Raw genomic sequence first — 13,824 nt, 5'->3', positions numbered from 1 at the left:
AATAGGTAAAAAGCCAAGGGGGGTGAATACTTTTGCAAGGCACTGTATGTGTGTGTTTCCTCAAAAAATGATTTTAAAAGTAATTTCAAAATACTTTTTTTTTTTTTTATATGATATACCAATGCACTAGTAGCACAGTACATTTTGCAAGTAAATAATACAGAAATGATAGTGTTGTCACATTTCATTACGTCAGTGGGGGGTAGTAAGCTGTGTGGTTTTAAGTACTATGATCTGTCCAAAGGGGGGGGGAGTGTTATGACTGACAACACTTACAATAATTGCACACTGCAGGCACAGAAATTACTCTGAGCAACCCTAAAGAGTCTGAAGGTCTCTTTTTTTTTTTTAAAGCTGGATCTTAGGCTGTGTACAGTTATTTGTACTAACTTAACCCTGACAGACAGTGTGAATTCTTTGTGTGTTTTTTTTTTGACCTTTTGATTGTTTTGAGTGCATATTTAACAGATTTATTCAAAATCTAGAAAAAAAGTTGCTATCTGTCTCTTTCTACCACAGGTGGAATTTCCTGAAGCTCGAATATACGAGGAGACTCTGAACACCTTGCTTTACGAGACGATGCCGCTGCCCGACAACTCCCTGCTGGAAGCCACTCGTCGGAGCTACAGCAACTGTGGCTCCCACAGCGAGGAAGAGGAGGGGCCCGGAGGAGCCGAGCTTCGCGAGCGAGTCCGTCGAATCCACGTCAAGAGGTACAGCACGTACGACGACCGGCCGCTGGGACACTGAGACTGAAACCACCAACCGCTGGACAGATTTCAGATTTTCATGTTGATGATGAACACTCAAACATGAAGTCTGTTAATGCTCATAACATTTCTCTTTTGAATTGTTTTACTATCTTACTTTCTTTACCACTATCTAAGAAGTCCAAATTGTGGCCTTGATGTAATTGCATTTGACTTTTTACTCTAGATAGTTGTGGTATTGTCGCTCTGTCCATCATAATTTATGAATTATTATCAGAGGATTCAAAGCAACTACTTCAAATATCCAGAGAACTGTAGGTTTTTTTATGAAATGTAGATTAATAATGGAGGAAAAATCACTAATATGCACTATTTCCTAGAAGAAATATTGTTACAATCCTAGCACTTAGCACTCCGAATTAGCAAGAGAGCATGTTTCATATTTATAGATTGTATTTTTCATATACGCATTTACAACAGCCTGTTGTTTGCCAAAGATGAACCTCTTGTTTTTCAGAATGAGTGTGCCTCTAACATGTTTTAATGCAGTTTACCATAATGCCTTTTTTCCAGCTGTGAAGATAAAAGTTATTGTAATTCAACTACTTTTTGCCTGTGTTGTGCTTTTAGAAGGTAGGCACAATAAGAAACTCTGCAGTTTAAACTCAACTATCAGGAGACACAAAGGAATGCTCTTACGTACAGTGAAATAATATTCTGCTTATTGTTGGCTCACTTCAAAGAATCAGTTTCAAAATAGATGCATTATTGACTGTGGTTAACACACAGTTTATCATAAATGCTAGTTGACTCTTTTAATGTGGAGTAACAGTAGCAGGAAATGTTAGCATTAGCAGTAACTTAAGAGAAGGAACTTTGACTAATATACTCTTGAAAGTATTGGTCATTGTGACCTTTGTGGTCTTCTCCAACCTTGCAAACTGATGGCTAGTCGGTTTGTTTACAATGCACAGAGCTGACCGGAAACAGGCAAACTGCAGTAAAGACCCCAGATCAGATGCATATTCCGAATGTGCTCCTAAAACCTGAATAATATTGGCATAGCCCACGTCTTAATCGGAAAATGCTCCATTTGGAATAAGGCCTAATAAGGAATATCCAAACAGAATATGCTGTTTACATGCCCCTTGTCAGTTAGTCAGTGAGATAAAATGGTTTCCTGTGCGTGTGAGGGCAGCTTGAATGAAGTGTGGGAATGGCAGAATTTAAAAATCATAAATAGTATTGAAATGGAGTGATGATTTTATAAAAATCTTTAGGAATATAACTAACATGCAGCAAATACTAACACTGACTGCTACATTCTGTGCCTGTTTTAGACACTACTATTAGTTTGTATTTGTGCTTCAACAAACATTGTTGAGACACATAAAACCAACCAAACATTTTCATGCCACTGAGAATTTAATTAAATGGGAATGTCATTTGCACTGAGAATAGGAGTTACATATAAATGTTACATATATATGTAACATTTTTGCTTGTGATTGTCACCAAAGAAAAGACAATTTCTCATAGAATGAAAAAAAATCTTTCCAAAGTCAGACTAAAACTGAAATAATGACTGAATAATGAATAATTTTATTTTACAAAAAGAAACGTTATTATCTATCTATATAGGCAGTAAGACAAAAAGGTGCATTCAAAAGCTGAGTAATAATAAACAAAGGAAAACAGGAGTAAGAAAGTATCTTGTACCATTAATAAGGTCTAAGAGGTTTGATAAATTGCACCCTGTTTTCTCCACTATATCAATACTAATTTATCGCCTATAAACGTTGGACGATTTGGCCCATCTTGCAGTTAAACCATCTAAAAAAACACACACACACACACACACACACACACACTACACTACACTAATTAAGTAAGTAATTGATCATTACTCACACCCTGCACTGTAAAATTCAGACAGTGCACAGTAAGGACAAACTCTGCGCTATAGAGCCTGTCCTCTCTGGGCTCTGTCAGTCCACATTAAGTCAAGTCAAGTCAAAGTTTATTTGTATATCCCAAAATCACAAATCACAATTTGCCTTAGGTGGGCTTTAGAATCTGTACAACAACCTCTGTCCTTAGACCCCCAATCCAGGTAAGGAAAATCTCCATTTTTACCTTCTAAATGACTTCAGATATGCCAGAATCAGTGTCACTTGTGTGTTTGCTTTATCTCTAGACTTCGACTAGGTTCACTTTTAAATAAGAAACATGATTTCTGAGCTGTAATGTAAAGGTTTATCAGCATTAAGGGTGAGGACAGCCCTGATATTTAGAGAATTTACATGCTGCTATTTCATCTGGGTATTGTTTGCTTTCTACTGTAACCTGGGCCTGTATCATGAAGCCAGATCAGAGTTAGCCAGCTTCTGTCTTTGGGATCTGTTAACTGCCTGTTAACCAGTGTAGATCACCATGATTACCTACATTATGTTGGTAAACCTGTTCTTGAGCAGGTTTACCAGGAGCAGCAGCAGACTCTTGATCTGTTGTTGCAGGTGATTCCTAGCTCAATTACACCCAGGACCGCCGTAACTTAGAGCGAGTCTGACTGAGGTGTCACTTGTTGATACCAGCTCCTGATTTCTTACTCACTATTGAAGCCATAACTTTAGTCTGTACTCCTAAGATTGGGTTAAGTGTTAGCTCGTATACCTGAAAACCAGAACTGCTTATGTTGGCTCCATGGATAAAAGAAAAGGATGAGAGGGAGGAGGAAGGCACACCAGTGTTGGAGAGGTGACGCTGAAAGTACAGCTGTGGAGAAAGATAGTTGCATACTCGTTACCACGATGTAAAAAGTTTCACAGCCACCATAGTTCCTCCTACACACTTCACAGCCGGTTCTCATTCCCAGGTTGTTAAATACAGACGTGAGTGGTGTCACTAAATCCTACACACTAGCCCTTTAAAGTTCTGGAAAAAATCCTTCTGGATATGGAACGGTCCTGAAACATATTTTTCTCAATTAGCTTCTTACTATAAGTGATGGGATCCTAAATGAACACAGTATTTCCTGCCAGGTTTGGTTATTTAACATTAACATGAGGAATTTCTGTATTTCTTTTTTCTTTTATGTCACTGGTTTGAAGTGGGCAGGGCTCGACCAACGAGAGGAGCACAGACAAAACAGTGCAGAAAGAAATCTCTCCTGTGAAATAACCAGAAGTGTTCCAGCACTGGCAGAGAATGCTGTGCTCGTGTAGGAATACATCATTTATAATAAGAAGCTGATTGGAAAAAATCTGTTCTTTAAAGCTGAACATAGCACAGAAATGTTAGGCAGAGCTGTATGATAGCATGGCTTCTGATGGCTGCAGGTGCACCCTCAGCCCACATGGAGGCACAAGCAGGAGCTTTAATGACAGGGACTCCAACAGACGGGGCTATTCTATATCACGCTGCTGTGACGTCATTTATTTTGCAGCAGGCCAACCTGGCACCAGCACTGAGAGTGGTCAACGTGTGCTTCACAGAGCGCTATTTTTAGAATCCCTGTGATTTAGATGCAGTCTCCTTTTGTGCCGAGCTTCAGAATCAGAATCACTTTCATTGGCCAGCTATGTGCACACATACAAGGAATTTAACTCTGGTTTTTATACTTAGAATGAGCATACAAATAAAACAGGACACAAACAGCTAACACTGTAAAAAAAATCTGTAGTTTACAGGGTTCTTCCTGTTTATTTTACAGATTTTGTTTTCTGTATTTTTTTTAAATACATGGACATATTAATAAAATTACAAAAATAGTCTGTGAATTTACATGTCTAATGTAAAATAATCTGTAACTGTAAATAATCATAAAATGACTGCTTATTTAAAGAAAGTTTCCTTTTTTCAAGTAAAAAGACAGATATTATTTTTTTTTAATAGATTAGACTGTTAAATTCAAGTTTGAAGACAGATATCTTGTGTAATTATATTATATTGTATTTTCACAATAAAAAACATTGCATAAATATTTTTATCAATGTGTAAGCATTGGTAAATTACTGTAATTAATTATTAATGTAATTGTAAATGTATTTAATTAACTTTAAAAATTCAGATTAAAATAAGAAAGATCAAATAATAAAAGCACTCTTCTTTAAACGTAAGCATAATTACTTGTATTACAGCAGTGTAGTTATAGGTAATCTAGGTAAAACGTTTTTACATATCATTTACAATATTTTTAATTAAACAAAAGATTTTATGTATAATGAAAACTAAATTAATTACAGAAAATTACTGTATTTTTACAAGTCAGTTATTTTCTGTTGTTTTACAGTATTAATTGGAGCCCCAGCTGCTGGAATATTACAGTTGTAAAAAATGTACAGTGTACAGTTACATATAAAAACATAAACAAAGGCAATAACATTTGTAGACTATAGCGCAGAGTGCAAAGGATGCTGGAATGAATATTTCGGTGCAGATATTTGTGTGTACATGAGGTAGACTAGGTAGATATGACAGTATATACAATGTGCACAGCATGCTTATATGTGTTTGAATGACAGTATTTATGGTTTTTTTTAAATAGTTTACAGGTAATGTAGATAATAGAGTCGGGTTGTTGTACAGGGATTGTTGGTGGCACTGTTCGTCAGAGTGAATGAACAAGCCTTTCAATGAGCTCACCAAACGCATTAACATGTCTGCTCAACATATAAATGAATTATTACAACCCGCACACAAACCTCTCCATACCAGCGTTTCACACCTTCTCACAAGAGAGCGGCTCTCCTGCTGTAACTCTCCCCCGGCCGGGAGAGGAGAAAGGAGGTGCTATAAATAACTTGGAGGCTCTACAGGTTGGTGTGTGGGATGCTGGGAGGCTGGGAGGCTGCAGGTCGGGGCGGGGCGGGGCTGGATGCTCTCCCTCCTCCATTGATCAGTATCGCGGAGAAGGCGGATCCTCTGACGTCGCCGCCAAGCTGCTCGGCTGCGTCAGAGTCCAGCTGAGCGAAGGAAGAAGGAAACGAGGAATAAAAAGCAAAGAGAGCTCACTAAAAAAGGCCGGGGACAGCGGACTGACAGCGCCGGAGAGACGGTGTCAGAGAGACAGACCTGTGTCGTGCTCACACACCGCGGACGGACAGGACAGGCAGACATGGAGGGCTCCACGGTGGAAGACCACAAAGAGAAATTATTATGGAACGTCAAACGAGAGGTAGGCTGCTGTTTGACGGCGCGTCGAGCTTCACATTTACATATGTATTGTTTTATTTCATGGCTTCTCACTTCAAAATCACGACAGGAGGCTTGGGAAGTGTCGCTTCATACCGGGCTCGTTTTTGGCGGGTGTGTTGCTGCGGTGCACCTGGGTGTTGCGTTGGGCTAATTCAGTTTGAAAGGCAAGTTTAACAAACTGCTGCTGAATGAATGAAGCTAGCTAAACTGCACCTTACAGTATGGGTGCACTCCGCTCACGGTTCCATACACTTCACCATACGGTTTTATTTTAAAAAAAATAAACAAAATTATGACTGAAAAAGATTTTCTAATATATTAAATGATATATATTATTTAAACAAAGCGTCCTGTAAGTGAAACTGATCGATTGATATCACGATAACTGGCTCATGCAGGCTTGTGGAGTAACAGATTACATGTAACGGCAATACGGACTACTTAAAACAGGTAACTTAACTAATCCATTACAGGTAGGCTACAGGATAAAAAAGATGTAATCAGATTACAGTTACATTTAGTAATTTACTTAATGGGGATTATTTAGCAAGATTGCGATTTTAAAATACATCAGTTTGAATTTAGAAATACCCAAAAAGCGTTTCATTTTTTTCCCATCATCTTTTCAAAGGTTCCATTATTCTGTTGTTTTTATAGAATACACTTATAACAATGCTTCTTATTGATATTTCTTTTTTCTTGGTTTTATTTACATATTCAGTATTGAGGTAATCCACAAGTATGGAAAGTAATCAAGTTACTTTAATACTATGTTACTTGGATTACGTTACTGACTTCATTTTTTTTAACAGGTAACTAGTAATTGTATCAGATTACATTTTTAAAGTGATCCTCCCAACCCTGGTCTCACCATATATCTTTACATTCCTACTAGGGCTGCACAATAAATCCCCATATTATTTGAAATCACAATATGACCAATATGCAAATAAAGTTCAAATGTGTGACAAAACCGCATTATAATGAAGTACTGCCCTGGCCTACAAATCTTGCTCTCCAGATTTTCAGAAACTGATGTTTGTTCGGTAGAGACTGCTAAAAAAAATCATGATTGAAATAGTTTTTTCACTGAAAATTTTATTTGTGATGCAAAAACGATCAGTCCCACACCAATGGCCTAAATCATATCGCAATCGCCATATCTGTCAATATATACACATATGATGCAGCCCTAATTCCTACTGCAATTACTCTGGTATTAGTGGTAACATCCCTGTCTTCCTTTGTACAGACTTTTTAGTGTTTGGCTATCATTTCTATGATTTTATTCAGGTAAAAAAAATACTATAGTAATAAGTCTATCTACTGTATGGGCTTGAACACTGCTTTGATATTGCTGTATTATCCTACAATACAAACGTTGAAATTGAGTACATTTGACCTAAAATGCATTGTGTGTAATATCTGATGCGTGTTTGCTGTCCTATTTGCATATAAAATTCAATTTATTAAATAGCTAAAAAAAAATGTCATAAGATCCAAGCATCCAATAATAAGACAGCCCTGCTGGCAGAAGTCCTTGGTTAAAGCCTCTGTCTTTAGTGTTATAGCAAGGCATCTTTTCAGTGCAGGTTGTATTGCTGTCTGTGTCTAGCAGCTGCGCTAACATCCACAGCTCAAACAGTGCTACAGGCTTTTTTGTTCCTGGTGATGAATGCCTCACATCTCTCCTGTGGGGAATAAATCATTACTCCTTTAACCTCCCTACCCACTCCCATTGTAGTCCTTACGCCGCCTGCCTTTACCGAAAGCCACAACTGGAGCGATTTCCCCGCACTGAGATGTCAGTGTAAATCAGAGGCAGCTGATTGTGAGACTGAATGTGGCAAGGTGTGGCTCACACTGACTCTACCTCAGTCTGAGTGAGTGTAAATGTGAGTGTGTAGTTTTCATCGTTATAATGGAGAGGAAAGGTCAGGCTAAAAATATCCAGTCAAAAGTATCTGGCAGTTTAACAGGAAAAAATATTTTTTTTGTGTAAAGAGTGTTCTCTGTGCTTTGTTAGATTCAAAGCATCACATTTACCCAACAATACCTCATTAGTTCTCACTCATTGCTTCACTTAACCACAGAATTGACTTAATGTAATCAGGAGTTCATGTTGGCGAATGATATTAGATACTTCCTCCGTAGCTTGTACTGATCCTACTGCAACTGACGTAAAAAGTCTTATCTGAAGGTAGACAACAACGCTAGTTTAAAAGTGCACTTGAAGCTAAAAATTGCTCCTGTAATCACAAGTACAAAGGTGGCTGCAGTTTGATAATGGTTGCTTAGAAAATTCACTCAAAGTGAGCTTCTTTCATAGCTGAAAGCTGGTCGAGACAGACGACCACCCACCTAGAGCTGAAGGGTCTGTCCAGGTTTCTGCCTGTTAAAAGGCAGTTTTCCTTGCCCCCGTGCCAAGTGCTTGCTCATGGTGGAACTGTTGGGTCTCTGTAAATGTTAAAAGGAGTTGGTCTAGACCTGCTCTATTTGAAAAGTGTCCTGAGATAACTTCTGTTATGAATTGGGCTATACAAATAAACTGAATTGAATTGAATCGAATTGCTCGTTGTCAGACACTATTGGCAGCAATACAATATAACATTTTAGTTAACGGTTAGGGTTAGGGTAAACCCCACTTAAGTCAAGTCAGTGTACTGATTAAAACTGAGTCAAATGGGAGTCGAGTCTAAGACGCAAATCCACAACAAACCACCCACGGCATCAAGACAAGTTAGGTAAACGCCTTTTGAGATGGAGACAGGCGTGAGTAAAAATAACCCAGACACAGGTCAAAATCCATACACGACCACCAGACAAGTCAGATCAAAAACATCCACATACAGAGACAAGTCTGACATAATATTAAAAATGTCTCGAGACAAAGACTGACTTGAGCCCTATTCTTCTGTACAACCACAATTATACCAGAGATAATTGAAATGCCTCAGAGCTGTGCAGCAGTTGTCAAAGGTCCAGAATATATAATTTGGACACATGACTATCATAGCACTTTCTTAAATCTGGTAGTCAAAGCAGCTTAAGTAAGATTTTCATTCATTCTGCACTGATTTTAGAGCCAACACTACATTCATTTACAAGAACTGCAGCAAATACTTTTGCTTGTCATACTCCAGCATTGCCACAGTCCCCCACAGGTTGAGTCTTAAAACACTAAATCGTCCCCACACGTCTGTAAGTGCTGAAATAGCTTCAGTTCTAAGGATGCCTGCAGGCGGCGGGGATATGTGTTCCAAACACAGAGCATCAGGGAAATAAGGGAACAATTGCATTCTTTGGGTCACTGGGCCATACGGAGCTGTGTGTTTGACCGCTCCGAGCTGTAATCTTCAACACACCTCCGTCATTGTTGACTTGTGATCTGATAGGATAATTGTTATGCTGCTGGTTGTTAACATCAAGAAAAGCATTGCGTTCAGCGGGAACGTTTTGTAAGTCTCCGCAGCTTTGTGTGTTTGACTTTTGGATTATTCCAAGTTGCATGCAAATTCTCATTTTGTCATGTGTGGTGCGTTTCCCCCAATTGGTAACTTAGCGTTAATGGCCAGTATTTTCCTAGTTATGTTGTGATACCTTGCATTCCTTCTTTTCAGAACGCTAAGCTCAGATAGCAGTTTCGGAGATGCTGGACTAAAGCGATGGGTATCGAGATGAATAGGTACTAAACTAGGTACCAGTTTCCTAACTGTCAGTAACGAAATGCCCGTAAGCTCCTGGACAATACGATACTGTTATCGTTATAAATGTTCTAAAGTGTGGGCTCACATTACTACATTTTTGAAGATGCAGCGAAATGCATAATCATGAATGGTTTAAGCTTATTTCATGCAAAACTGAATCTTTTTCACATTCTTTTCATGTCCTTGCACTACATTTTTGCAAGTAGTTTTCAATATTATTATTATTATTACGAATAAGTATCATATTGATGAGCAAGTATTTATATTGCTATCATTAAAAGGATACCATACAACTACTGAATATGCCGAGAACCAGTGTAGCTAAATTGCGTTTTGGTTGAGATCAATGTTCCCCTTACGATGAAGGAATTGATGGTTTGCTCCATATTGAACCATATTGGATCTGTTGTTTTGGAAAAATGTAGTATGTTTCCCAAAATGCAGCAGTTTTGCCCACTTTGTTCACATAGCTGATAATTACTGTAGTGTTTGTGTGTATACCAGGTAGTGTTTCGACGAACCAAAATTATTGTTTCGAGACCGATACCAAGTCAGATTGCGATTTCGAGACTTTTTCGATACTTTTCCTGAAGAAGGGAGAAACACTCTCAAATATCATTGCTGTGCTTTATTTTAAAATCGGACAACATGTTTAATCCATATAGGACACTAATGAAATGAACATATGAACAGCAGATATATTAAACATTTGAACAAAATATGAATATCAAAACATTTGGCTAAGCTTAAGCTTGGAGGGTTGGCTGCCTGGGTTGGCTGCTCTTTGAGGAGTTGCTCCTTTCGGAGCCCGGGGCCCCAGACTTCTGTAGCAGAAGAAAATGGAAATACTTAAAATACTGATGGTGAAACATTTTTCATAAACAGACGGACCTAAATAGAAGTTTACTGTGAAATAGTAACAATAACTTTGTGACTAACTTAGCATCTCTATATGCAGTGTTATAGTGATAACTGCTAACATTTACTTTAACCATGAACATTACATATATTAATAATAGGAATAATGAGTTAAACCTGATGTTATTTAAGCTGTGATATATGGATTAATATAGGCTATTCTCTGTACTTCAACGTCTGATTTCTTTGATGGTTAACTTTATAGTTTGAAGTCCATCATTTTCTTACCAAGGCTTTCACAATACACCTCCTTGTGCGTAGGTCTGTGCTCTTTAAATGCTGTAATAACCTCATAGAAATAAATCACAATGACAAACATGCACATGTTGATTATAATCATCATAGCTCTATAGATTCATTGTAGCTGATGTTTTGTATGCTTTTATTTTAGCAGCTGCAGAATTTATAACGTTATCTGGTGAAAAGTTGCGTTTTCAGAGGATGTTAAATATGCTGTAGGCAGCTACTTGGTTAGCCAATGAGGATAATGCCCATAGTAGCTAATTATTTCCTCTAGATATGCCTTGTCAAACCTACGGTGGGCGCAAAATAGTGACTTTCTCACAAAAATAAACCAATAGCCTACTCATTTGAACTTATTTAAGGGCATGAACGTGATCGTGTTATCTTTCACATACGTAACCTGTCGGTCTTTAAACTCCCTTGTACAACTCGGCGTGCCTAGTGTTTCGCCAGGTTCGAGCTGTTTCCCTTTGTTTACATTTGTTTACATTTGTTTGTAGCACCTGACGACAAACGGGTTAGGGTTAGCTTTGCACTCATGTCAGCAAGGTAGGCAAAGTACATTTTTTTTTACTTCCATATTTCACTCCTCCGCGTCATCTTTGTCTAACCAGTCGTGGACGGCGGGCCACAGTATTCATAGCAGCCGTCTCGTTACAGTAGTTTGTTTGTCACATGACACGCTGCAGCTTCTTTGCTGCGTGCGTGAGGAGAAAAAACACAGACCGTCCCAACAGGGGGCACTGGAAGCATGCGTTGCACACACCACAATGAAATACGTCTCTTACAAATCTGGAACGTGGTCTTCTTAAAAGTATTCGATACTAATAAATTTAGGAATCGTGACGTTTTTAATTTCTGAGAATCGCGATACTTTTGAAGTATCGGTGCACCGTGCAACACTAGTATCAGTATAAAAATCAATGGTGTGACTGGCCACAGTTCATCCATGAGATGCTAGTCAATGCCTTCTGACATTTGAAAGTGCAGCAAACTGAGCTGTGAGAGACTGGTTTGAACAAAGCCCACTGGCTCCTGGTTTAAAGCTCCCTGTCTCTTTAAGCGGCACTCAGCTATCTCAGTATTGCTTGGCAACAGAAAGCTTTAGCAGCTCCCTAAGAAGTTAAATTGCATCAGTTGGCGATTAATATCACAGCAGTGAGGTGGCCCTGTCAGGTGGTCTCTTGTACTGAAAGGAAAAGTGCACTTCTGTATTCACCTGCTGCCATCAAGATCCTTTAGTTTTTGTGATGTGTGCGGATGGGCTCTATTTAGAAGACAGATGAAACTGCAATACATGCAAAGATCAAAGTTAACATTTAGTAATAAGCACATGAAGTGTACCTTCCGTCACAAGACTCTGTAAAAGGTGTTTCATTGTAAAAACCTGCAACAAATAATAGTTACCATTCCCACATATTGAGAATTGTCAGAATCAGTTTATTTCCCCAAAGAATGGTGTGGTAGGTGGTCATACACTTTCCCCAACAGGCAGCGAGCACATTCTCTATCCAGCTGAAGAGTTATTACTTTTAGTTTTAAAGATATGAAAGTTGTCTGGGGGCATTGCCTGTTTTACCATGTTGTCTTTTATCCTGCTTTCATCAGTGTGAATCCCAGTGCCTCAGTTGTTCTGACTTGAATGCACTACAATTGATTTGTCATTTGCAGGAGGATGTAAAACAAAGCACCTTTTTTTTGCAGGTCTGTGTTTTTTCGTGTATGAGGTGTCATGCCCAAAGCTCGATGACAAACGTGATAATGACAGATGATTGTGAGTGGTCCCCGAGCTACAGTTTGTAGAACTGTAGGATGGAGTTGAAGTGACAGGATGCAAGGATAAGCTCACAGTACCTGAAAATGACTATCCTATTTATTTAGAATGGTGGCAGAGACAAAGTGGGAAGCAAATGAGTGACTGTGAAGATGAAGAGCACGATGTAAGATATGGTGAATGTTGTGTTCTGTGGATCGACTCAAAATAATCCATCCACAGAATCACTACGCTGATAAAGGATATACAAACTTTGGCAAACACTTTATCTATACATCCACATACATCTACAGTCCCTGTGGATGCAGTCTCTCCTCCAGAGGGGCTGATTTCCTACCCTATGGGATTTTGTAATGCAGATCTGATTATTTTTGTCATGCGTCTTTTGTCTAAAAAAATGTGTCTTGTTTTTGATCCTAGCAGTTGTGGTGAAGTAAACCATCTTAACTATATCAGTCCAGCCTGTTAGCATGGGAACATTTGCTAATTGGCACTTAATCTCTATGAACAGATATTTGCATACAAATGCAGAATATTCCGAGTAGTACTGAGTAAGTTTGAGCAGGTAAACTGCAGGCAACCAAAGGTCTGTGTGAGGAGCAAAAAAGGTAGAACGCATTGGCCAAAATGCAATCTTGGAATCCATCGACTACCATGTGACGACAATCCAGCATTCATATGCAGATATCTGTGTATCGTGATTAGCATTCTTGCTTCTCAAGTGGCTAATCGGACTGTAAGCAATGACGAGCACACAGAAGAAAATATGTGAATCCTGATTCATATTTGATCAGCACTGCCTGGTATTACAATTTGATCTGGGTTTTAAGAGCCTGCATTACGCTGGACGGACTCACTGAGAATAACCTGTCAATCACCATGAAGCCCCGCCCTAAAGCCTACCGTGCTTTATGGTCTATTTTACTCTAAATGGGACCATCATTTACTAAATGAACAGCATGCTGTATGGAAGAAGACTGAGGGCCCGTCCACACGAATAAGTTTTTTTCGAATCCGGATAAATACTTTATCGTATCGGCCTCACGTCCAGACGGATACGGCGTTTTCGGGGTGTGAAAACTGTATTTTTTGAAAACGGGTCCCAGAGTGGGAAAATCCGAAAACCGCCCAGTCGTCTGGACGGCCAAAAACTGATTTTTTCCGAAACAATGACGTATTAGCCCCGCCTCTCTAGCCTTTAACCTCAGCCCCTGCCGCAAGACGACCATGATCGTCCTCTTCTGGTGTTATTAGCTTGTTTGTAAACAGCGCGTGA

General features: G+C 38.9%; 2 protein-coding genes across 5 annotated transcripts in view; both read left to right on the top strand.

Moving 5' to 3' along the window:
- The window catches only part of tnfaip1 (tumor necrosis factor, alpha-induced protein 1 (endothelial)), an 8,448-nt gene extending 7,132 nt beyond the window's left edge, over positions 1-1,316 (top strand). For all 3 annotated transcript variants that reach the window (XM_035679820.1, XM_035679821.1, XM_035679822.1), the window contains one exon: positions 520-1,316. In XM_035679820.1, coding sequence (XP_035535713.1) covers positions 520-750 — 231 coding nt within the window. In that variant the 3' untranslated portion in view covers positions 751-1,316. The remainder of the gene's footprint in view (positions 1-519) is intronic.
- A 4,362-nt stretch (positions 1,317-5,678) lies between these two features.
- sgsm2 (small G protein signaling modulator 2) overlaps positions 5,679-13,824 on the top strand; it is a gene marked incomplete at its 3' end in the record, with an annotated part of 93,421 nt that continues 85,275 nt past the window's right edge. For both annotated transcript variants that reach the window (XM_035680667.1, XM_035680666.1), the window contains 1 exon segment: positions 5,679-5,886. In XM_035680667.1, coding sequence (XP_035536560.1) covers positions 5,827-5,886 — 60 coding nt within the window.

This window comes from Morone saxatilis, unplaced genomic scaffold (genome assembly GCF_004916995.1).
Source record: "Morone saxatilis isolate NCDOM2014 unplaced genomic scaffold, NCSU_SB_2.0 Contig8, whole genome shotgun sequence".
NCBI classification, from domain to species: Eukaryota; Metazoa; Chordata; class Actinopteri; family Moronidae; genus Morone; species Morone saxatilis.
The sequence above is the reverse complement of the archived record's forward strand: the minus strand, read 5'-3'. Positions and strand labels throughout refer to the sequence as shown.